Source organism: Chrysemys picta, chromosome 16, assembly GCF_011386835.1.
Source record: "Chrysemys picta bellii isolate R12L10 chromosome 16, ASM1138683v2, whole genome shotgun sequence".
Classification (NCBI taxonomy): domain Eukaryota; kingdom Metazoa; phylum Chordata; order Testudines; family Emydidae; genus Chrysemys; species Chrysemys picta.
In genome coordinates, this window is record NC_088806.1 from 5,475,673 (window position 1) to 5,498,859 (window position 23,187).

General features: G+C 51.6%; 2 protein-coding genes across 14 annotated transcripts in view; one reads left to right on the forward strand and one right to left on the reverse strand.

Moving 5' to 3' along the window:
* Positions 1–23,187, reverse strand: part of LOC101936867 (zinc finger protein 239-like) — a 309,680-nt gene that overhangs the window by 79,998 nt on the left and 206,495 nt on the right. The gene's annotated exons all lie outside the window — the stretch shown is intronic.
* Positions 12,078–23,187, forward strand: part of LOC101938259 (zinc finger protein 501-like) — a 95,001-nt gene continuing 83,891 nt past the window's right edge. The window contains exons 1-2 of one of the 8 annotated variants that reach the window (XM_065569972.1): positions 12,080–12,310; positions 22,562–22,738. In XM_065569972.1, the coding sequence (XP_065426044.1) occupies positions 22,705–22,738 (34 nt within the window). In that variant the 5' untranslated portion in view covers positions 12,080–12,310; positions 22,562–22,704. Of the gene's footprint in view, positions 12,311–22,561; positions 22,739–23,187 lie in introns of all 8 variants that reach the window. The other 7 variants (XM_065569975.1, XM_065569969.1, XM_008176873.4 and 4 more) reach the window with 7 other exon arrangements.

The window sequence follows — 23,187 nt, forward strand, 5'->3', positions numbered from 1 at the left end:
TTGCCGCGGTGATCTGAGCGGGCTCCATGATCCCAGTGCTAGCTATGGTGCCTGGTCTGAAAAAAGGCGCGAAACTAGTATCTGACGGACCAGGGGAAGGAGGGAGGGCGGGACGGAGGGCGGGCCGAGTGACGACATGGCGTACAGGTACAGGGAATTAAAATCAAGAAAGGTGGCTGTGCATCAGGGAGAAACACAAACAACTGTCACACAGAATGGTCCCCCCAAAAGATTAAACTGAAAACCCTGGGTTTAGCAGGCCGTTGATTTGATGGAGGGAGGGGGAAGCAAATGAATACAGAACAAATCTATTTTTTACATCTTAAGACGACGGTGCAGCGTGACTGATAGCCCTCGGCATCTTCTGGGTGCTTGGCAGCAAATACTGGGCGCTTGGCAGTTAGTGTATTATGATGGCCTTCAGGCCTATTGCACAATCTGCTGCTCAGGGAAGATTCTGCTAATGTGCGATGATCCAACTTGTAATAGGACGGTTACCAGTCGTAATACACCATCTACTGCCAAAAGGCAAGGGGCTGGTGCAATGCAGCCCCAGGGCTGCCAGCCCCACAGCTGCCAGCACCCAGATTGCCGATGAAGGCTACCAGTCTACTGCACCGTCTACCGCCAAAAGACAGTTAGCTGCTGCTGCTGTGTAGCAATGCAGTCCCACGTCTGCCGGGACCCAGATGACATATGGTGACGGTGAGCTGAGCAAGCTCCATGCTTGCCGTGGTATGTTGTCTGCACAGGTAACCCAGGTAAAAAGGTGCGAATCTATTGTCTGCCGTTGCTGTGACGGAGGGGGAGGGACCTGACGACATGTACCGCGACACTGTTTTGCATCATCCGGGCATTGGGATCTCAACCCAGAATTCCAATGGGCGGCGGAGACTGTGGGAACTGTGGGATAGCTGTGGGATAGCTACCCATAGTGCAATGCTCCGGAAGTCGACGCTAGCCTCGGTACTGTGGACGCGGTCCACCGACTAGAGCACTTAGAGCATTTTATGTGGGGACCCACACAATCGGCTGTATACAACCGATTTCTATAAAACCAGCTTCTATAAATTCGAACTCTTTGCCAGGGGATGCTGTGAAGACCAAAACTAGAACAGGATTAAAAAAGAACTAGACAAATTCTTGGAGAATAGGTCCATCAGTGGCTATTAGCCAGGATGGGAAGGGATGCAACACCATGCTCTGTGTCCCTAGCCTATTTGCCAGAAGAATCACAGAATGGAATCATAGAATATCAGGGTTGGAAGGGACCTCAGGAGGTCATCTAGTCCAACCCCCTGCTCGAAGCAGGACCACTTCCCAACTAACTCATCCCAGACAGGGCTTTGTCAAACCTGACCTTAAAAACCTCTAAGGAAGGAGATTCCACCACCTCCCTAGGGAACCCATTCCAGTGCTTCACCACCCTCCTAGTGAAAAAGTTTTTCCTAATATCCAACCTAAACCTCCCCCACTGCAACTTGAGACCATTACTCCTTGTTCTGTCATCTGGTGCCACTGAGAACAGTCTAGATCCATCCTCTTTGGAGCCCCCTTTCAGGTAGCTGAAAGCACCTATCAAATCTCTCCTCATTCTTCTCTTCTGCAGACTAAATAATCCCAGTTCCCTCAGCCTCTCTGCATGTGTCATGTGCTCCAGCCCCCTAATCACTTTTGTTGCCCTCCGCTGGACTCTTTCCAATTTTTCCACATCCTTCTTGTAGTGTGGGGCCCAAAACTGGACACAGTACTCCAGATGAGGCCTCACCAATGCTGAATAGAGGGGAATGATCATGTCCCTCGATCTGATGGCAATGCCCCTACTTATACAGCTCAAAATGCCATTAGCCTTCTTGGCAACAAGGACACACTGTTGACTCTTATCCAGCTTCTCGTCCACTGTAACCCCTAGGTCCTTTTCTGCAGAACTGCTTCCTAGCCATTCGGTCCCTAGTCTGTAACAGTGAATGGGATTCTTCCGTCCTAAGTGCAGGACTCTGCACTCGTCTTTCTTGAACCTCATCAGGTTTCTTTTGGCCCAATCCTCTAATTTGTCTAGGTCCCCCTGTATCCTATCCCTACCCTTCAGCATATCTACCACTCCTCCCAGTTTAGTGTCATCTGCAAACTTGCTGAGAGTGCAGTCCACGCCATCCTCCAGATCATTAATGAAGATATTGAACAAAACCGGCCCCAGGACCGACCCTTGGGGCACTCCGCTTGATACTGGCTGCCAATTAGACATGGAGCCATTGATCACTACCCGTTGAACCCGACGATCTAGCCAGATTTCTATCCACCTTATAGTCCATTCATCCAGCCCATACTTCTTTAACTTGGTGGCAAGAATACTGTGGGAGACCGTATCAAAAGCTTTGCTAAAGTCAAGTAATAATACATCCACTGCTTTCCCCTCATCCACAAAACAGTTATCTCCTCATAGAAGGCCGTTGGTTAGTCAGGTATGACATGCCCTTGGTGAATCCATGCTGACTGTTCCTGATCACTTTCCTCTCCTCTAAGTGCTTCAGAATTGATTCCTTGAGAACCTGCTCCATGATTTTTCCAGGGACTGAGGTGAGGCTGACTGGCCTGTAGTTCCCCGGATCCTCCTTCTTCCCTTTTTTAAAGATGGGCACTACATTAGCCTTTTTCCAGTCATCCGGGACCTCCCCCGATCAGCATGAGTTTTCAAAGATAATGGTCAATGGCAATCACATCCGCCAACTCCTTTAGCACCCTCGGATGTAGCGCATCCGGCCCCATGGACTTGTGCTTGTCCAGTTTTTCTAAATAGTCCCGAACCACTTCTTTCTTCACAGAGGGCTGGTCACCTCCTCCCCATACTGTGCTGCCCTGTGCAGCAGTCTGGGAGCTGACCTTGTTCGTGAAGACAGAGGCAAAAAAACAATGGGTACATTAGCTTTTTCCACATCCTCTGTCACTAAGTTGCCTCTCTCATTCAGTAAGTGGCCCACGCTTTCCTTGACTTTCTTCTTGTTGCTAACATACCTGAAGAAACCCTTCTTGTTACTCTTAACATCTCTTGCAAGCTACAACTTCAAGTGTGATTTGGCCTTCTGGATTGCACTCCTGCATGCCTGAGCAATATTTTTATACTCCTCCCTGGTCATTTGTCCAATCTTCCACTTCTTGTAAGCTTCTTTTTTGCATTTAAGATCAGCAAGGATTTCACTGTTAAGCCAAGCTGGTCGCCTGCCATATTTACTATTCTTTCTACACATCAGGATGGTTTTTTCCTGCAACCTCAATAAGGATTCTTTAAAATACAGCCAGCTCTCCTGGACTCCTTTCCACCTCATGTTATTCTCCCAGGGGATCCTGCCCATCTGTTCCCTGAGGGAGTCAAAGTCTGCTTTTCTGAAGTCCAGGGTCTGTATTCTGCTGCTCTCCTTTCTTCCTTGTGTCAGGATCCTGAACTCGACCATCTCATGGTCACTGCCTCCCAGGTTCCCGTCCACTTTTGCTTCCCCTACTAACTTTTCTCAGTTTGTGAGCAGCATGTCTAGAAGAGCTCTGCCCCTAGTTGGTTCCTCCAGCACTTGCACCAGGAAATTGTCCCCTACACTTTCCAAAAACTTCCTGGATTGTCTGTGCACCGTTGTATTGCTCTCCCAGCAGATATCACGGTGATTAAAGTCTCCCATGAGAACCGGGGCCTGCAATCTAGCAACTTCTGCTAGTTGCCAGAAGAAAGCCTCGTCCACCTCATCCTCCTGGTCTGGTGGTCTATAGCAGACTCCTACCATGACATCACTCTTGTTGCTCACACTTCTAAACTTAATCCAGAGACTCTCAGGTTTTTCTGCAGTTTCATACCGGAGCTCTGAGCAGTCATACTCCTCTCTTACATACAATGCAACTCCCCCACCTTTTCTGCCCTGCCTGTCCTTCCTGAACAGTTTATATCCATCCATGACAGTACTCCAGTCAGGTGAGTTATCCCACCAAGTCTCTGTTATTCCAATCACATCATAGTTCCTTGACTGTGCCAGGACTTCCAGTTCTCCCTGCTTGTTTCCCAGGCTTCTTGCATTTGTGTATAGGTACTTAAGATAACTCGCTGATTGTCCCGCTTTCTCAGTCTGAGACAGGAGTCCTCCCCTCTTGCACTCTCCTGCTCGTGCTTCCTTCCGGTATCCCATTTCCCCACTTACCTCAGGGCTTTGGTCTCCTTCCCCCAGTGAACCTAGTTTAAAGCCCTCCTCACTAGGTTAGCCAGCCTGCTTACCTGGCTGGGAATGGGCAACAGGGGATGAATTATTTGATGATTACCTGTTCTGTTCATTCCCTCTGAAGCACCTGGCCTTGACCACTGTCGGAAGACAGGATACTGGGCTATATGGACCATTGATCTGACCATTCTTATGTAAAAATTAATTATAATAATAAAAATGTTTAGTACAGAAACTCCCCAACATAATGACCTCTCAGGATAGCAACGATGTGAGATAATAACCTTGGCAAATAATGCATTTTAAAAATCTTGGCCTACTAGGAAACATATTTATATAAGTTTCCATTTCCAGTCACAAATATAGCATTCTGGAGCAAAGTCACTAAAATATAGTCCAACAAACAAATGTTTATTTAACGTGCCCGTCACTTTCCCCTCCACTGCACCCCACTCACCGGTATTGTTCTTGGTCAGTGGAGACTCAGAGTTCAGAGGTGCTTTCCCGTGAGTACACCTCCCAGGTGGGGGGCAAGAAGGCACCTTGCTCGTTCCTCCAGCTGCTCACTGTTTGCTGTGCCACCATTCACTCCACCACTCTGTTGCCAATGGCACTGCGCAGTCACCTTCTGCTGCCACTGTGACCTCTGCGAGTTGGTCTCTTGAGGTTCCACCCAGATCTCAGTGATTTCAGTTGAGCTCTCAGTGGGGGAACCTCGCTGCTAGTGCAGGCTGGGCTGTCTCTTCCACAGAAACACTGTCCCCACAGCAGGACTAAGCACTTAGACCTGATTATCAGTGATTTCAGCTGCAGTGGTCACTTAACAGAACAAAAGACTATCTATGGAGCCTAATCAGCTCTGTCTTTAAACAGTGGAGAGGGACAGGTTCCCACCCTCTCTCTTGATGCCCTCAATCAGCACAGGCTAAGTACAGTTCTACTGGCCTTTACTCATACACTAAGGCTACATCTTCACTACCCGCCTGAATCGGCAGGTAGAAATTGATCTCTCGGGGATCGAATTATCGAGTCTCGTCGGGACACGACAATCGATCCCCGAATCGATGCTTGTACTCCACCAGCGCAGGTAGGAGTAAGCGCCGTCGACGGGGGAGCCGCGGATGTCGATTTGCCGCCGTCCTCACAGTAGGGTAAGTCGGCTCGGATACGTCGAATTCAGCTACGCTATTCGCATAGCTGAATTTGCGCATCTTAAATAGACCCCCCCGTAGCCCCCGTAGTGAAGACGTAGCCTAAGAACAACATTTCATCCATTCCCCCCACCCCCGCATTCAAGTGATTTGTAACCCAACCCCAGCCAAAATCTATCACTTGGGCAACACAGCTCTGTTTGCTGGATACCTAGGTAGATTAGGGATGAATGTAAACACAATCTGGTCCTGAAGCCTTTCCCCCCAGCCCCAGCTCATCACTAGCTGTCAGGGAGAGCTCATTTAGACTTTGCTTTACAAATCATCATTTGAAATTACACCTCTATGCTGATATAACGCTGTCCTCAGGAGCAAAAAAATCTTACTGCATTATAGGTGAAACCGCGTTATATTGAAATTGCTTTGATCCGCCAGAGTGCGCAGCCCCGCCCCCCCGGAGCACTGCTTTACCGCGTTATATCCGATTTCATGTTATATCGGGTCGCGTTATATCGGGGTAGAGGTGTATTATGTTGGCCAACATCACCGAAATGAATGCACTGACATTGTCATAAAAAACAACAGCTGTATAACGAAGCTAGTCTATGTTCATACTTATCAAATCTATGATACTTTTTCAGATACATGTATTTTATCATACACTGTATATGCTTTTAAAGTGCGTATTAATGTTGCAATTTCAATTCAAATTTCCAAACAGTCACTAAATTGGCTCTGGGGATTGGTGCTGCTAGTTTAACCCAGGGTGCCTCTTCCTGAAGTGGTCAGGTCAGTTTCCTCACTGTCCTTCACCTCTCTACCAGTGCGACAACCTCATCATAGGTGGAGGGTTCATTCTGTCTTACCCAGGCACGAAGGTCTGGCAGTAGTTCCCTCATGTATCAGTCGATGACAAGAACCTCTAATATCTCTTCCGGACTCCGGGATTCAGTTCATAACCACTTTCGTGTGAGATGGATGAGGTCATATAATTGGGACTGCGGGGTTTTGTTTTCCTGGTACCTCCACTCATGATATTGCTGGGCACGCACTGTGGTCATTACCCCAGATCTGGCCAGGATCTCTGTTTTCAGCTGGGGGTAGTCTGCTGCAGCCTCTTCAGGCAGATCATGGTAGGCCTTCTGGGCCTCACCACACAGGAATGGGGCGAGGATGCCAGACCACTGATCTCGAGGCCAAGCCTCCCGTAGGGCTGTCCTCTCAAAGGCCAGGAGGTATGCCTCTACATCATCCTCCCGCATCATTTTCTGTAGGCAATTGCTGGCCCGTATGATCCACGTCCCATCATGGCTGTGGTTCAGCTCTGTAAGGGCCTTCACCTGGTTTACCAGTTCCTGCAACACAGCACAGTCTTGAGTTGCCTGGTCCATCAACAGGTGATTGGTCTCTTATTGCAGCCACACTGCCTCCTGTTGGGCAGCTGCCTGGACACAGGTAGCCTCCTGCTGGGCAGCTGTGGCTTGTATCAGCGCCCGCACTATGTCATCCACTGTGGTGAGGGAGCAGGGAAAGAGGAGAGAGGGTTTTTTTTTTAAAATAATACCCTCCTTCTTCCGCCGCACTGTGCACACCAAATCTCACCCCTGACACAAGTTGTGACAAAGTTCCTCCTCTGCCTTGGTGGGTCCTGCGCTTATTGGTGGACTTGCTCACCTCAGAGATTCACGGCAGCCCTCTGTTTGGCCACTTTTGCTAGTGGCTCAAACCTGCCATTCATTCAGCTAACCTCATCACTGGGCAGCATGGGGAAAGGGAGGAGAACAATCCCCGCAGTCTCTGCTGATCCACCTAGTGGGTCAGGGGACAGGCCAGGGACCTTAACTCTGGTGGGACTCACAATCCAGGTCAACTCCTCTTGTATCCAATAGGGAGTTAGAGGGATGGGGGGAACCCGGGCCCACCCTCTACTCCAGGTTCCAGCCCAGGGCCCTGTGGATTGCAGCTGTCTTTAGTGTCCCCTGTAACAGCTGCGTGACAGCTACAACTCCCTGGGTTCCTTCCCCATGGACTTCTCCCAACACCTTCTTTATCCTCACCGCAGGACCTTCCTCCTGATGTCTGATAACGCTTGTACTCCTCAGTCCTCCAGCAGTATGCCTACTCACTCTCAGCTTCTTGTGTGCCTCTTGCTCCCAGCTTCTCATGCGCACCTCACTAACTGAAGTGAGGTACTTTACAAACCAGATGCTCTGATTAGCCTGCCTGTGCTAATTGATTCTAGTAGCTTCTTAATTGGCTCCAGGTGTCCTAATTAGCCTGCCTGCCATAATTTGTTCCAGCAACATCCTGATTTTTCTGGAACAGGGCATTATCTTACACAGGGAAAAGGGACCTGCTTAATCTGGGGCTAATATATCTACCTTCTATCACTCTCCTCTAGCCCGACCCTGTCACAAGATGTAGGTGAAAGCGAGAGAGCATGGCAAAATGTCTCTTCCTTTTATCATGTCCTTTCTTTCCTCTTGGCTTTGCCCCCCCGCCCCCCTTCAGAGTCAGGCGAGCATTACCTCATCGCAGTCCTAAACTGCCCAAAGCGAGGCGGTGACTCCCTCCAGGGTCTAACACAGGGATCTCAAACTTAAATCACCAGGAGGGCCACATGAGGATAGTACATTGGCCCGAGGGCCGCATCATTGACACCTTTTACATATAAAAGATACAAAAGCTCCCCCTGCCCCTGGCCCCACCTGCACTCCACCCCTTCCATGAGGCCCTGGCCCTGCCCTGCCTCTTCCCACCCCTTCCCCGCCCCCATTCCAACCCCTTCCCCAAATCCCCGCCCCTACCCAGCCTCTTCTCTGCCTCCTCCCCTGAGTGCACGGCTCCCTGCTCCTCCCCCCTCTCTCCTGGAAAGTGCTAAGCTGTTTGGTGGCAGGAAGCACCTGGAGGTAGGCAGAGGAGCAGGGATGCAGCACGCTGGGAGCAGGGCCGGCTTTAGGCCGATTCAGCCCATTCGGCTGAATCGGGCCCCGCGCCAAGAGGGCCCCGCGCTGCAGCTGTTCGCCCCGCCCCCAGCTCACTTCCCCCTCCTCCCCTCCCCTGAACGCCCCGCCCCCTCCCCTGCTTCCCGCGAGAAGTCTGAGACGAAGCAGGGGCGGGCCAGCAGCACGAGGTAAGCTGGGGTGGGGGCGGGGGCGGGAGAAGGCCTCCGGGGAGGTGCGGCCCCTTCCCGCAGGCCCCAGCGGCTCTGGCCCGGCTTGGCTCCAGCCCGGCCCCCGGGGCCGGCTCCGGCCCGGTCCCCGCGGCTCGGGTCCCCCCCGCGCGGCTTCCGCGGCGCGGCTCGGATCCCCCCGTCCCCCGGCGCAGCCCCCGCGGCGCGGCTCAGGTCCCCCCGTCCCCCGGCGCAGCCCCCGCGGCGCGGCGCCGCTCGGGTCCCCCCCCGTCCCCCCTGCGGCGCGGCGCGGCTCGGGTCCCCCCCGTCCACGTCCCCCCCGCGGCACGGCTCGGCTCCCCCCCCGTCCCCCCCGCGGCGCGGCTCAGCTCCCCCCCCGTCCCAGCTCGGCTCCCCCGTCCCCCCCCCCCCCGCGGCGCGGCTCGGCTCCCCCGTCCCGGCTCCCCCGTCCGCGCGGCTCGGCTCCCCCCGTCCCTGTCCCCCCCCCCGCGGCGCGGCTCGGCTCCCCCGTTCCCCCCCCCCGTCCCCGCGGCGCGGCTCGGCTCCCCCCCGTCCCCCCCGCGGCGCGGCTCGGCTCCCCCCCCCCGTCCCCGCGGCGCGGCTCGGCTAGTGAAGATGTAGGCGGGTAGTGAAGATGTAGCCTTAGTGTATGAGTAAAGGCCAGTAGAACTGTACTTAGCCTGTGCTGATTGAGGGCATCAAGAGAGAGGGTGGGAACCTGTCCCTCTCCACTGTTTAAAGTTGGAGCAGCTGGGCGGAGCGGGGATTGTGACACGAAGAGAGGTGCATGTGAAACTTGAAGGAACCGGTATTCCTCATTTCAGTGCTGCATGTTGTAGGTTTGTCAATAAAGGTGCACAAGGGTGTGTTCTTACCATGAGAACTGTCAGCAGGCTGACAGGCATACATGCTAGTGGTCTCCAGGACTCAGTAGGGGGTAAGCGAAGGCAATGACTCAGAAGGAATCCTCAGTGCAAGACTAATAGGGTGGTAACCTTGTAAAAGTCTGAGCTGGATTGTGTGCAGTAGGCTCAGTGTTTGAGTGCAGGCCAGAGGTAGGTAGCTTCTATTCTCTGCACTGGACCTAACTCCAAGTTTTGCCTTAGCAAAGAGAAGGTGTTCGACATTGTGCTATACCCCACTTGTGCTCTGTTCCCAAAGTGTTCTGTCGTGGGCAGGCTGTGTTTGTCATTGGCCTGTTAGGGTGTTGCTGAAACAGGGCAGAGTTAAGGTTACATTGTGGGAGTGATGTGAACCTCAACTCTTCATTTGCCCTTCTAATAACTGAGGGGACAGGAATCTTTACCCAGCAAGGTCACAGTCTCATCGTTCTCCTGCATGATGGCTCTGTAGAGGGTTCTCTGACCCGGGTCCAGCAGAGCCAAGCCTTCCTTGGTGAAATACACAGCCACCTCCTTGAAGGTCACCAGCCCCTGAAAAAGCAAGAGCCTGCTGACAACCCCATCGTTCACAAGGGAGGAGGGCCAATCACATGGAAGCTCTGGGAGGCAGCTGTCAGCATAGTCCCACCCCATCCCATCAGAGCAGCCAGGAGGCATCAGGCTGAGGGGAGAAAGAGAGAGACCCTCACCCTTCCCAGCAGACAGAGGGGGCAGGGGTCCTCACATTCATCACTCACCTACTAGTCAGAGGCTGATACAGGAGATGGAGCCTCCAGCAGGGCCCAGGGACAACTCCCTGGTGGAAATCAGAACACCCTCTCCATTGCCAGCAGGCGGATGGGAGGGGATGGGGGATCTTCCCTGGGCCTCACTGGTGGGTTCCCCTTTATATCTCACATCAGCCTCCAGCTAATAGGTTCAGACTCCAGTATTGGAGTCTGGTCAGTTTTCTCAGCTCAGTCCAGGGTGGTTGCTTCCTGTTTGTCAAATTAGGATATTCCCACCCACAAACTCCATGGGTGTGTTGCTAGGATCTAGGCCTCACAGTAAACAAATCCCAACAGGTTTGTCATCACCTTGCCCCCTTCCATTTCTCCACCGTGAGTGTTTCCTAAATCCCTCCCACCACCAATCCCCCCCGAAGTGCCCACCTCCTGTATATTTACTGCCCTTCTCTCTCCAACAGGAACCCACCAGCAACTCCCGGATAATCCCTACCTCAACCGGCTCCACTGCAGCCATTTCCCTTCCTGGGTCACTGGAAGGATGGAATGAGCTGGAGGAAAACATGGATCTAACGCTGCATCCTGTTCGGGCAAAAGGGACAATTGGAGACATGTTAGAAGAGGAAATAATTTTACAGCACGATTCCCCCCTGGCTTGTTCCCTGCACAGGGATATTCTAGACCAGGGATGGGCAAACTTTTTGGCCTGAGGGCCACATCGGGGTTCCAAAAGTGTATGGAGGGCCGGGTAGGGAAGGGTGTGCCTCCCCAAACCCTAACTGCCCCCTCCCACTTTCTGCCCCCTGACTGCCCCCCTCAGAACCCCCGACCCATCCAACCTCCCCACTCCTTGTCTCCTGATCACCCCTTCCTGGGACCCCCTGCCCCTAACCACCCCCCTGGACCCCACCCCATCCAACCCCGCCCACTCCCTCACTGCCTGACCCCTATCCACGCTCCCTGACAGGCCCCCTGGGACCTGCCCCTAAAGTCCCTTTCAGAATGTGGCCCTGCTAACATGGGCGGAGGACTCAGGAGGAGCAGGTGCAGCCGGAGAGAAGTGGCAGTTTCTCCTTCAAAGCGCCACTTCTCTCCGGCTGGCTGCGTGGCCGCCCGGTGTTCCTGTCTTCCAGCTGCGTTCCCACCACCCGCCTGCTCCCCTGAGGCTGCAGGTGAGCCTCCCTCCCTGCTCTCCCCTGCCCCTGCTGTGCAGCCCCCTCACGGCGGGGGAGGGGAGACAGCAGGGGAGGGTCTGGGGGCTCTCGTCCCCAGCCGGGAGCTCAGGGGCCAGGCAGGACGGTCCTGCGGGCCAGATGTGGTTTGCCCATCTCTGTTCTAGACTGTCCTGCATGGGACAGAAACATTCAAAACTAGGGCTGCCAGTTCATCGGCGTTAACTTAGGCAGTTACCTGAAAGAAATGAACTGCGAATAATCACAGGTTTAATCACACTGTTAAGCAATAGAACCCATTGAAATGGATCATGTGTCATCAATAGATATTATAGATATCTCCTGCTCCATGGCTTTATCCCCATTCTGTCCGGGGGGGGGGGGAACCACTCGGACCCAGGTGGAGGCGATCGGAGCGGGGGGGCCGCCCCGGGACACGAGAGTTCCCCTTAGAAGCGGGAATTCACACCGGGTCTGAGAGGCGCCGGGCGGGGAGGGGCGCGGGTTCGGGGGTGGCAGGTCGCACCCGGGGGCGCGGCGCAGTAGGGGCCGGTCGGACCCGGGGGGTGAAGGCGGGGACAGGACAGTTCGCCCGAGAAGCGGGAAGGCGCCGGTGCTTGGGACCGGGGAGTCTCTCCGGGGAAAGGGGCACGGGACCGGGGAGTCTCTGCGAGGGAGGGAATGAGAGGCAGGGGGAGGATTAGGCTGACTCCAGGGCCCGCCCTTTTACCTGACATGAAGAGGGCGGAAGCGCCCTCGGGGCAGGCTGGGAGATGTAGTTCCTAACTCTCTCGGGAGCAGAAGTGACGTCAGGCGGGGGAGGTGGAGCCGGAGCAGGGCTGCGAACGCGCGCGGAGCCCTGCGGTTCTGCCTGGGTCGCGCGGGGCCGGAGAAGGGTTTTGTGCCGTTGGAACTCTGGGCATGCGCAGATCGCGGCGGGAGAGAGACCTTTATTAACTGCTCGGCCTGGGCCCTGCTCCTACTGGGGCTGCCCGGGCTCTGCCCGCCCGCTGCGGAGCTGCAGCCTCCAGGTACCGGAGCGAGCCCCGGGGGCGGGGCCGGGCGGTGACTCTGCCCCAGTGTCCGTGGGGGGGGACCCGGCATCTCGCAGCGCCGGGATCTGCTCCCTGGGGGCAGCGCCCGCGGGGGGCTCGGAGCTGCTGTCCCCGCAGGAGCCCAACGCCCCCGGGCCCGGCCAGGCTCTGCCCTGGGGCACCACGGGGTGGGGTCTGGGGAGAGGGAACCGGCCCCACTGTGGTCCCTGCGTGGGGCCGGGCGGGGGCTGCCGGGCGGGGGGGAGACCTGGGAAAGGGGCGGATGGAAAATGTCTGTGCAGCCCGGACATTTGGGGGGTAAGAAGAGCCGGTGACCCCCCGAGGAGCGTGGAGAGAAAGGGGGGGGCTGAGATCCCCTCGGATTTACCGCTGCTCCCTCCCGTGGGGACCCCCCATCCTCTCCAGCCCTGCCCCCTTTCTCTCTAGAGAGCAACGAGCAACATCCAGAGTGACCCCCCCCCTTCCCTTAAATCCCTGAGAAGGTCTGTGTTCTCCTCCCCCGATTGTGTCCCATTTTCTGTCCTCTTTGCCAATGTCCAGTTCAAATCTCAGGTTTGGGGTGTTTTCCCCCCATTTTTACCTGCAGTGATTTGTCCTTGTTTAGGTGGGAAATTGTTCCCCTGAGTGATTTCTGAACTGGGAAGAGGGTTAATGGGCAGAGGCTGGGAGAGCCCTGAGACAGGGACACCGCTGGGCTGGGCTGGGCTGGGCCGGGGCGGGGCCACTCTCTGCTGGCAACAGGGCATGGAAAGGCCCAGGAAGGGAAGGGAGGAGCAAGTGTCCCCCATGGAGACTGCCCAGTCCCAGCTACTTCCCCTCCCCCACCCTGCCCAACCCAGCAGCCCCCCACCTACTGCTAGTCACATTCCCAAACCCCACAGCCAGCCCCTACCCACAGCCAGTGACCTTCTGACTCCAGCCCCACTCCTTTCCCCTGTGAAAGCGACATCACCCAGGGCTCTGCGGGCCATGTGAATGTGAGGCAAGAAGAATCCATCCCATTCTATTGTTGATTCAATATCTCTGTATAATCCCTTCAAATTTCCCATCTTTTCTCTTGAACGGTTGAATGGTGACATAAAATCTCCCCATATCTTGGTGCTTATCCCTTATATTGGCAAATGTTTAGTTTGTGCCCCATTTTCTCCTCAGTTCTGAAATACTGACATCAAATTCTTGAAAATCTTCCCACTTTTCTCCCCAGGTGTCTGACTAAGATCAGGGCTCTTATCATACTGTGCATGACTCAGGCCTTGCCTGAGATCATGTCCCCCAGTGTGCCAGGCACTGCACAAATCCTGACCGAGTTTGGGGCACTGGTTGTGCCAGGAACTGCACAGAAGCCTACAGAGAACAGGGACTTTGTTGTGCAGGGCTCTGCACAGACACTGACCAAGATCAGGGTCCCCGTTGTGACAGGTGCTGAACAGACACCAAGGGTATCTCTACCCTGCCATGAAGAACCCACAGCTGGCCCATGCCAGCTGACTCAGGCTCACAGGGCTCAGGCGAAGGGGCTGTTTAATTGCAGTGTAGATGTCTGGGCTCGGGCTGGAGCCAGGCTGTAGGACCCTGCAAGGTGGGAGGGTGCCAGACCTTGGGCTGCAGCCAAAGCTGGAACATCGACACCACAATTAAACAGCCCTGTAGCCTGAGCCGTGTGAGCCCAAGTCAGAAGGCACGAGCCGGCCATCGGTGTCTAACTGCAGTGTAGACATGCCCACAGTGACAGAGTCCTTGCTCCAAAAAGCTCAGAGGCTAAATAGGGAAATGGTGGGAGGCTGCTCTCCATTTTACAGATGGGGAAACTGAAGCTCAAAGAGCTGAAGTAATTTGCTCAAGTTTGCATGAAGAATTTGGGGCAAAACTGGAAACTGAACCCAGATTGTTTGAATTCTTGCCTCTCCCCTTAATCCCAAGCCAAGCTTGTGAGTGTATAGCGTTGTTTTGGTCTGAGTGTTTGCATTGCATTGGCTTCCAAGGGAGGTTGTGGAATTTCCTTCACTGGAGGTCTTTAAGATCAGGTTAGAGATGCACCAGTCTGGGAATGTCTAGGGATACTTGGTCCTGACTCATCACAGGAGGTTTGAGTATACGACCTCTCAGGATCCCTTCCATGCCTACACTGAAATAATTCTCTTTTGTGCTGTGTCCTGTTCTATGCTGAGCTTTTTTGCATGGTGCCATTTGGAACTGTGATTGCACCATGTTGTGTTGCATAGTTTTATGGTGCATTGTTTTGCCTCAGCATGTTTGGTGCCTGTGTTGTGTTGATTTGAGATGAGCTCTTTTTCATTGTGTAATATTGTCCTAGGTTGTGTTAGTTAGCATTGTATTTTCCTTAGTATTGTCATTTTATGCTGTGTTGAGGTTTTTTTTGTTGTTGTTTTTTCTCTGAATTGGCTGACATGTTGTAGTTTATTCTGTATGTTGTGTTTCATACGTATATATTTCATAGCATCATAGAAATGTAGTGCTGGACAGGACCTCAAGATGTTATCAAGTCCAGCTCTCTCTACTGATGCAGGACCAAGTATATGTAGATTGTCTCCGACAGAGGTTTGTCCTACCTGTTCTTAAAAACTTCCAGGGAAAGAGACTCCACAGCCACCCTTGTAAGACTATTCCAGAGCTGAATCACCTTAGCTCTGGGGACACCACACAGATTTGAGTGGTGAGCAGCTCTGGAGAGAGAGGAGACCCCAGTGACTGCGCAGCTGTAAAGAGACTAAATTTGGGAGGAGAAATATTGACGTGTCCAAGGTCACCCAGGCGATCCGTGACAGCTAGAAATAGATCCCAGTTCTAGTGCCACAGTATTGCTGTTTTGGGTACTCAAGGTCTCTGCCGCACTGGTGTTTTAGGCACTGGTGCAAACCCTTAGTATAGACAGAATTTACACTAGTGCACTCTGATTGGCACTGGTGCACTATATCCCAGTTTGAAGGCTTGCGGGGGGTGGGGGTGGGGAGGTATGACAGTGACCTGTCTGAGGCCTGGGGCTGGCTGAACAGTGCAGCTGGTAATGGAGGGGCAGCAGTGAGTGCTGGAGGTATGAGCCAGGAGCACAGCCCCACAGGACTGGACACTGACTTCTCCTGACCCAGGACACACACCCCCAGCTGTGTGCAGGGACTGCAGCTGAGCTGCCCTGCCAAGACAGCCTGTACATCCATGGACAAACCACCTCTTCCTGCAGTCTAAGACAATGGGGTCTGGGGACCTTTCCAAGCTGCGGGTGACGAGGCTCTGGCGTTCATAGAATCATAGAATGTCAGAGTTGGAAGGGACCTCAAGAGGTCATCTAGTCCAACCCCCTGCTCAAAGCAGGACCAATTCCCAGCTAAATCATCCCAGCCAGGGCTTTGTCAAGCCGGGCCTTAAAAACCTCCAAGGAAGGAGACTCCACCACCTCCCTAGGTAACGCATTCCAGTGTTTCACCACCCTCCTAGTGAAATAGTTTTTCCTGATATCCAACCTGGACCTCCCCCACTGCAACTTGAGACCATTGCTCCTTGTTCTGTCATCTGCCACCACTGAGAACAGCCGAGCTCCATCCGCTTTGGAACCCCCCTTCAGGTAGTTGAAGGCTGCTATCAAATCCCCCCTCATTCTTCTCTTCTGGAGACTAAACAATCCCAGTTCCCTCAGCCTCTCCTCATAAGTCATGTGCTCCAGACCCCTAATCATTTTTGTTGCCCTCCGCTGGACTCTTTCCAATTTTTCCACATCCTTCTTGTAGTGTGGTGCCCAAAACTGGACACAGTATTCCAGATGAGGCCTCACCAATGTTGAATAAAGGGGAACGATCACGTTCCTCGATCTGCTGGCAATGCCCCTACTTATACAGCCCAAAATGCCGTTAGCCTTCTTGGCAACAAGAGCACACTGTTGACTCATATCCAGCTTCTCGTCCACTGTGACCCCTAGGTCCTTTTCTGCAGAACTGCTACCTAGCCATTCGGTCCCTAGTCTGTAGCAGTGCATAGGATTCTTCCGTCCTAAGTGCAGGACTCTGCACTTGTCCTTGTTGAACCTCATCAGGTTTTTTTCGGCCCAATCCTCTAATTTGTCTAGGTCCCTCTGTATCCGATCCCTACCCTCTAGTGTATCTACCACGCCTCCTAGTTTAGTGTCATCTGCAAACTTGCTGAGAGTGCAGTCCACACCATCCTCCAGATCATTAATAAAGATATTCAACAAAACCGGCCCCAGGACCGACCCTTGGGGCACTCCGCTTGAAACCGGCTGCCAACTAGACATGGAGCCATTGATCACTACCCTTTGAGCCCGACGATCTAGCCAGATTTCTATCCACCTTACAGTCCATTCATCCAGCCCATACTTCTTTAACTTGGCGGCAAGAATACTGTGGGAGACCGTATCAAAAGCTTTGCTAAAGTCAAGGAATAACACATCCACTGCTTTCCCCTCATCCACAGAGCCAGTTATCTCATCATAGAAGGCAATTAGGTTAGTCAGGCACGACTTGCCCTTGGTGAATCCATGCTGACTGTTCCTGATCACTTTCCTCTCCTCTAATTTTTCCAGGGACTGAGGTGAGGCTGACTGGCCTGTAGTTCCCCGGATCCTCCTTCTTCCCTTTTTTAAAGATGGGCACTACATTAGCCTTTTTCCAGTCATCCGGGACCTCCCCCGATCGCCATGAGTTTTCAAAAATAATGGCTAATGGCTCTGCAATCTCACCCGCCAACTCCTTTAGCACCCTCGGATGCAGCGCATCCGGCCCCATGGACTTGTGCACGTCCAGTTTTTCTAAATAGTCCCGAACCACTTCTTTCTCCACAGAGGGTTAGTCACCTTCTCCCCATGCTGTACTGCCCAGTGCAGCAGTCTGGGAGCTGACCTTGTGCGTGAAGACAGAGGCAAAAAAATCATTGAGTACATTAGCTTTTTCCACATCCTCGGTCACTAGGTTGCCTCCCTCATTCAGTAAGGGGCCCACACTTTCCTTGATTTTCTTCTTGTTGCTAACATACCTGAAGAAACCCTTCTTGTTACTCTTAACATCTCTTGCTAACTGCAACTCCAAGTGTGATTTGGCCTTCCTGATTTCACTCCTGCACGCCTGAGCAATATTTTTATACTCCTCCCTGGTCATTTGTCCAATCTTCCACTTCTTGTAAGCTTCTTTTTTGCGTTTAAGATCAGCAAGGATTTCACTGTTTAGCCAAGCTGGTCGCCTGCCATATTTACTATTCTTTCTACACATCGGGATGGTTTGTTCCTGCAACCTCAATAAGGATTCTTTAAAATACAGCCAGCTCTCCTGGACCCCTTTGCCCTTCATGTTATTCTCCCAGGGGATCCTGCCCATCTGTTCCCTGAGGGAGTCAAAGTCTGCTTTTCTGAAGTCCAGGGTCCGTATTCTGCTGCTCTCCTTTCTTCCTTGTGTCAGGATCCTGAACTCGACCATCTCATGGTCACTGCCTCCCAGGTTCCCGTCCACTTTTGCTTCCCCTAGTAACTTTTCCCAGTCTGTGAGCAGCATGTCTAGAAGAGCTCTGTCCCTAGTTGGTTCCTCCAGCACTTGCACCAGGAAATTGTCCCCTACACTTTCCAAAAACTTCCTGGATTGTCTGTGCACCGCTGTATTGCTCTCCCAGCAGATATCAGGGTGATTAAAGTCTCCCATGAGAACCGGGGCCTGCGATCTAGCAACTTCTGCTAGTTGCCAGAAGAAAGCCTCGTCCACCTCATCCCCCTGGTCTGGTGGTCTATAGCAGACTCCAACCACGACATCACCCTTGTTGCTCACATTTCTCAACTTTATCCAGAAACTCTCAGGTTTTTCTGCAGTTTCATACCGGAGCTCTGAGCAGTCATACTCCTCTCTTACATACAACGCAACTCCCCCACCTTTTCTGCCCTGCCTGTCCTTCCTGAACAGTTTATATCCATCCATGACAGTACTCCAGTCATGTGAGTTATCCCACCAAGTCTCTGTTATTCCAATCACATCATAGTTCCCTGACTGTGCCAGGACTTCCAGTTCTCCCTGCTTGTTTCCCAGGCTTCTTGCATTTGTGTATAGGCACTTAAGATAACTCATCGATCGTCCCTCTTTCTCAGCATGAGACAGGAGTCCTCCCCTCTTGCGCTCTCCTGCTTGTGCTTCCTCCCAGGATCCCATTTCCCCACTTACCTCAGGGCTTTGGTCTCCTTCCCCCGGTGAACCTAGTTTAAAGCCCTCCTCACTAGGTTAGCCAGCCTGCTGGCGAAGATGCTCTTCCCTCTCTTCGTTCGGTGGAGCCCGTCTCTGCCTAGGACTCCTTCTTCTTGGAACACCATCCCATGGTTGAAGAATCCAAAGCCTTCTCTCCGACACCACCTGCGTAGCCATTCGTTGACTTCCATGATTCGATAGTCTCTACCCCGGCCTTTTCCTTGCACAGGGAGGATGGACGAGAACACAACTTGCGCCTCAAACTCCTTTATCCTTCTTCCCAGAGCCACATAGTCTGCAGTGATCCGCTCAAGGTCATTCTTGGCAGTATCATTGGTGCCCACGTGGAGAAGCAGGAAGGGGTAGCGATCCGAGGGCTTGATGAGTCTCTGCAGTCTCTCCGTCACATCGTGTATCCTAGCTCCTGGCAAACAGCAGACCTCTCGGTTTTCCCGGTCGGGGCGGCAGATAGATGACTCATTCCCCCTGAGGAGGGAGTCCCCGACCACCACCACCCTCCTCCTCCTCTTGGGAGTGGTGGTCGTGGAACCCCCATCCCTAGGACAATGCATCTTTCGCCTTCCAATCGGTGGAGTCTCCTTCTGCTCCCTTCCCTCAGATGGGTCATCTAGTCCACTCTCTGCATTAGTACCTGTAGAGAGAACATGGAAACGATTGCTCACCTGTATCTCCATTGCTGGTGCATGGACGCTCCTCTTTCTTCTTCTGGAGGTCACATGCTGCCAAACCGCCTCACAATCCTTCTGTCCCTGCTGCGCCTGCTCTGAATCTTCAGAACATTGTGGCCGTAGAAGCATCTCCTGACGTCTGTCCAGGAAATCTTCATTTTCCCTTATGCAACGCAGAGTCGACACTCGTTTCTCCAGCCCTCGAACCTTCTCTTCCAATATGGAGACCAGCTTGCACTTTGTACAGACAAAGTCGCTTCTGTCCTGTGGAAGAAAGACAAACATGGCACAACCTGTGCAGGTTACAACAGCTGATCGCTCACCTTCCATATCACCGTCCTCTTAAGAGCTTCCTCAACAGTTGCAGGAACTACTCAGAGAAACCTGCAGATGAAAGCCTCAGTGCGCTCTCCCCAAGCGAACTCCCTCTGTTAGCCTCTGCTGTTCGCCGCTCAGCTGGTTCGCTGCTGACTGCCCTTATATACCAGTCAGGCCCACTCAAGGCCCACCTGGAACAAAGCACTCCCAATTCACACTTTTCAAACAAACAAACAAGCAAGCAATCAAGCACACGGTCAAACTGACCAACTGTCCCAGCAGCAGACACTCAGATACTCACCAACACAGCCCCCCTAATGCAGCACTTAGCGTACCTCCTCTCGGACAGCTCCCAGGCAAACTCCCGCTGTTAGCCTCTGCTGTTTGCCGCGTTACTGGGGTCTGTTCCTGGCTCTGTCACTGACCGGCTTGGTGACATTGGGGAAGTCACAGCCTTTCTATCTTGGATTGGATCTCTTTGGGGCAAGGACTGTCCCTCTCTGTCTGTGCAGTGCCCAGCACAATCGGGGTGCTGATCTCAGTCAGGTTCTCTGCCATGCGCCGCACGATGGGGCTCTGATCCCCATTAGTGTCTGCAACACAAAGCACAGTTTATAGACTCACAGAAGTACTAACCCTTTCCTGTGTCTACTGGAAATACCTTGCCTGATGCATCCTAGGACCGCATTAACCCTTTTCACGGCCACATCACATGGGCAGCTCATGTTGATCACAGGATAATTCAATACACCTAGGTCTTTCTCCTCCTCTGTCACTTCCAACTGATAAGTCCCCAGCTCATTGCAAAAATTCTTGTCGTTAGTCCCTAAGTGCATAATTTTGCAGTATTAATTTTCATCCCATTTCTATTACTCTAGCTTTCAAGGTCATGCAGAACTTCTTGTATGATTTTCCTGTCCTCCTTCATATTGGCAATCCCTCCCAGCGTTGTGTCCCACTCCCACTTTTTGTGCCAAGGTCACTAATTAAAATGTTGAATAAGATTGGTCCCAAGACCCATCTCTGAGGAACTCCACTAGTAACCTCCCTCCAGCCTGACAACTCACCCTTCAGTATGACCCCCTTGTAGACTTCCCTTTAACCAATTCTTTGACCTTTCAGTTCTCATATTAATCCCCATCTTCTCCAATTTAACAAATAGTTTCCCATGTGAAACTGTATCAAATGCCTGTATCAAATGCCAGGTTTCTCTGGCACAATCTACCTTTTTTAACACCATGTTTTTTTTATTTATAGTGCTGAAGGCTGGAAGGAACTGTTAACAATAGGCTGAGAATGGCTATGTGGAGGTGGGGGAGGGGATGGTAGTGTGGGGGTGGGGGTGGGGGTGGGGATGGGAGGTTGGAGGTGTATCTGGGATTTTGTTTTGTAGGAGTTCATGTCTCTGCTCCCTGTGGCCATCGTGCATTCCTTACCAGAGCAGCATGTCAGCAGAGCAGACGCACACACCATAGCTCCATCTGGAACACGCAGCTTTCACTGCTAGATGGGATAGGCGATTTTTCAGCAGCCCAGCTTGATATGCCTGGCTGGGGTGGATTCACTTGGACGGGGGTCTGGGGCTCTGATAGTTTGCGATGTTCCTTTTTGCATAGTCAGTTCTTTCCCTTTATTGTTTTGCCCCCACCTGTGCCCGATGTCACTCTCTTCTTAACTTGCTTCGGTTATTTCAGTTCCAGTTTTTAAATGGGATCTAATAATTGCAAAGCTGAATGAAAGATCAAACAAACGGAACCATTTGAATTTTGGCACATAGCTGGTAGTGAAGGTCTGCTGTAATTACCTGGTTACCTATAGCATTTTCTGGTGGGGGTGGATAAAGCAATGTCAAAGAGACAAAAGTGCTTTTTAGGGCAAAAGGGCTCATCAGGTGTTTGGTCTCTAAGGAACATGTCACCGGCCAGGGCTTGCAGCCTTTCAGGAGTGGTGCGCTGGATTGTATTTAGGAATCTTAAAATAAAAGGTTAAGACTGCTGGTTCACAATATCCAATGAAAACTTGCAAACAATTATACAAATAGCCTCTAATGCTATTAAAACAACATGGTATTAATACTGATTCAAAACTGAAATTAAAATTAGGAGATAAACACATGAGAAATGAACTGACACCTAATTTCTATTTCTTAATGCCTGAAATTTTGACATTCATTCACACCATTTTTTTTTTTCAGAGCAATGCACAGCACACAGGCAAGTTAATTAATGAAAGCACGCCAATTATTGACTGCTTTGTGTTGCATAAGCATCTGATTAAGCACCCATTTAAAACTGTACCACTGTAAGTGAAAATTATACCCATATGCTATTAAAACAACATGGTGTTAATACTGATTCAAAACTGAAATTAAAATTACAAGATAAATGCATGAGAAATGAGCTGACACCTAATTACCATTTCTTAATGCCTAAAATTTTGACACTTGCTCACACCATCTTTTTTTTTTCAAAGTGCTGCACAGCACACAGTCAAGTTAATTAATGAAAGCACACCGATTATTGACTGCTTTGTGTTGCATAAGCATCTGATTAAGAACCTAATTAAAACTGTACCACTGTAAGTGGAAATGCATCAACCCAGTTTAGCTCCAAGTTGTTTAGATGTGAATGAAAAGTTTCTAAATTAAATACATGGCAGAATGGTTAATGGGGAAAATATACTGAAGTGCCTCTACCCAGTCCTGTTGACTTCTTCTCCCAACCCCCCAATGAGTTCTCGCATGTTGGTCAACTCGGCTCCCAGTCCCACATCAGTTGTGCCCTCTCCCAGCCTAATCCATTTCTACTGCAATTCTTCTCATCAAGGCACGGGGCTGGCGCTGCAGCCCCTAAGGTACCTGTGTTAATCACGGTCTCTCATACTGGGGCTATTTACATTTCAGGGAACGATTTATCAGAATTACTAACTCTGGGAGGTGGGAGAGAGGAGAGGCTGGGAGGGAGTTTGCTCCCCACATTCTGTAGGGCCATGTTCAACTCTGGTAGCCTCCATGTTACCTCATCCTCCCCCAGGTGTCTCTGCTCATGTGTCAGAGTGTCGTCTTCTGATCATAATGCCACTGGCCTCAGCAGAGCTCCCAGACAGCAGCTACATCACGATGAGGTTACGGTACTGAGAGTTAAATACATCACAGGGAGGGTGTAATTGTCCTGAAATGAAGCATTACAGTCCAGGAAGAAAGAATTCAAGTACGTCATTACTTAAAATTATTCTTGAAAGGATTGGATTTTTATGAATAAATTGCAGTAAATGTTGATTTCACTGTACACACACACACAGATGAAAAAATATTTATATAGGTAATATACAGAAATGCTTCTGGAGAAAGTCAAGTTTGATTTAAGGATATTTATACTGTATAGTTTGCGTGTGACATTGACAATTTCTCTTTGAACAGTTATTGATTTGGCTTTTGGAATCTCAACATTTACTGTAATTAAATAATTGTTGTCCGACGACCCCCATAACTTCCCACAGGTCTGATCGTTGAAATTATAAACATTGAAAAAAGAGCTTAAAAATAAATATCGATATCATCTATTGAAATTAAAAGAAAGAAATAGACAAAATGAATTTTGTCAAACCCCCTTAACAGCAATCACAATATGCTCGAGGGTGGAAATTCACAGCTAAGGCA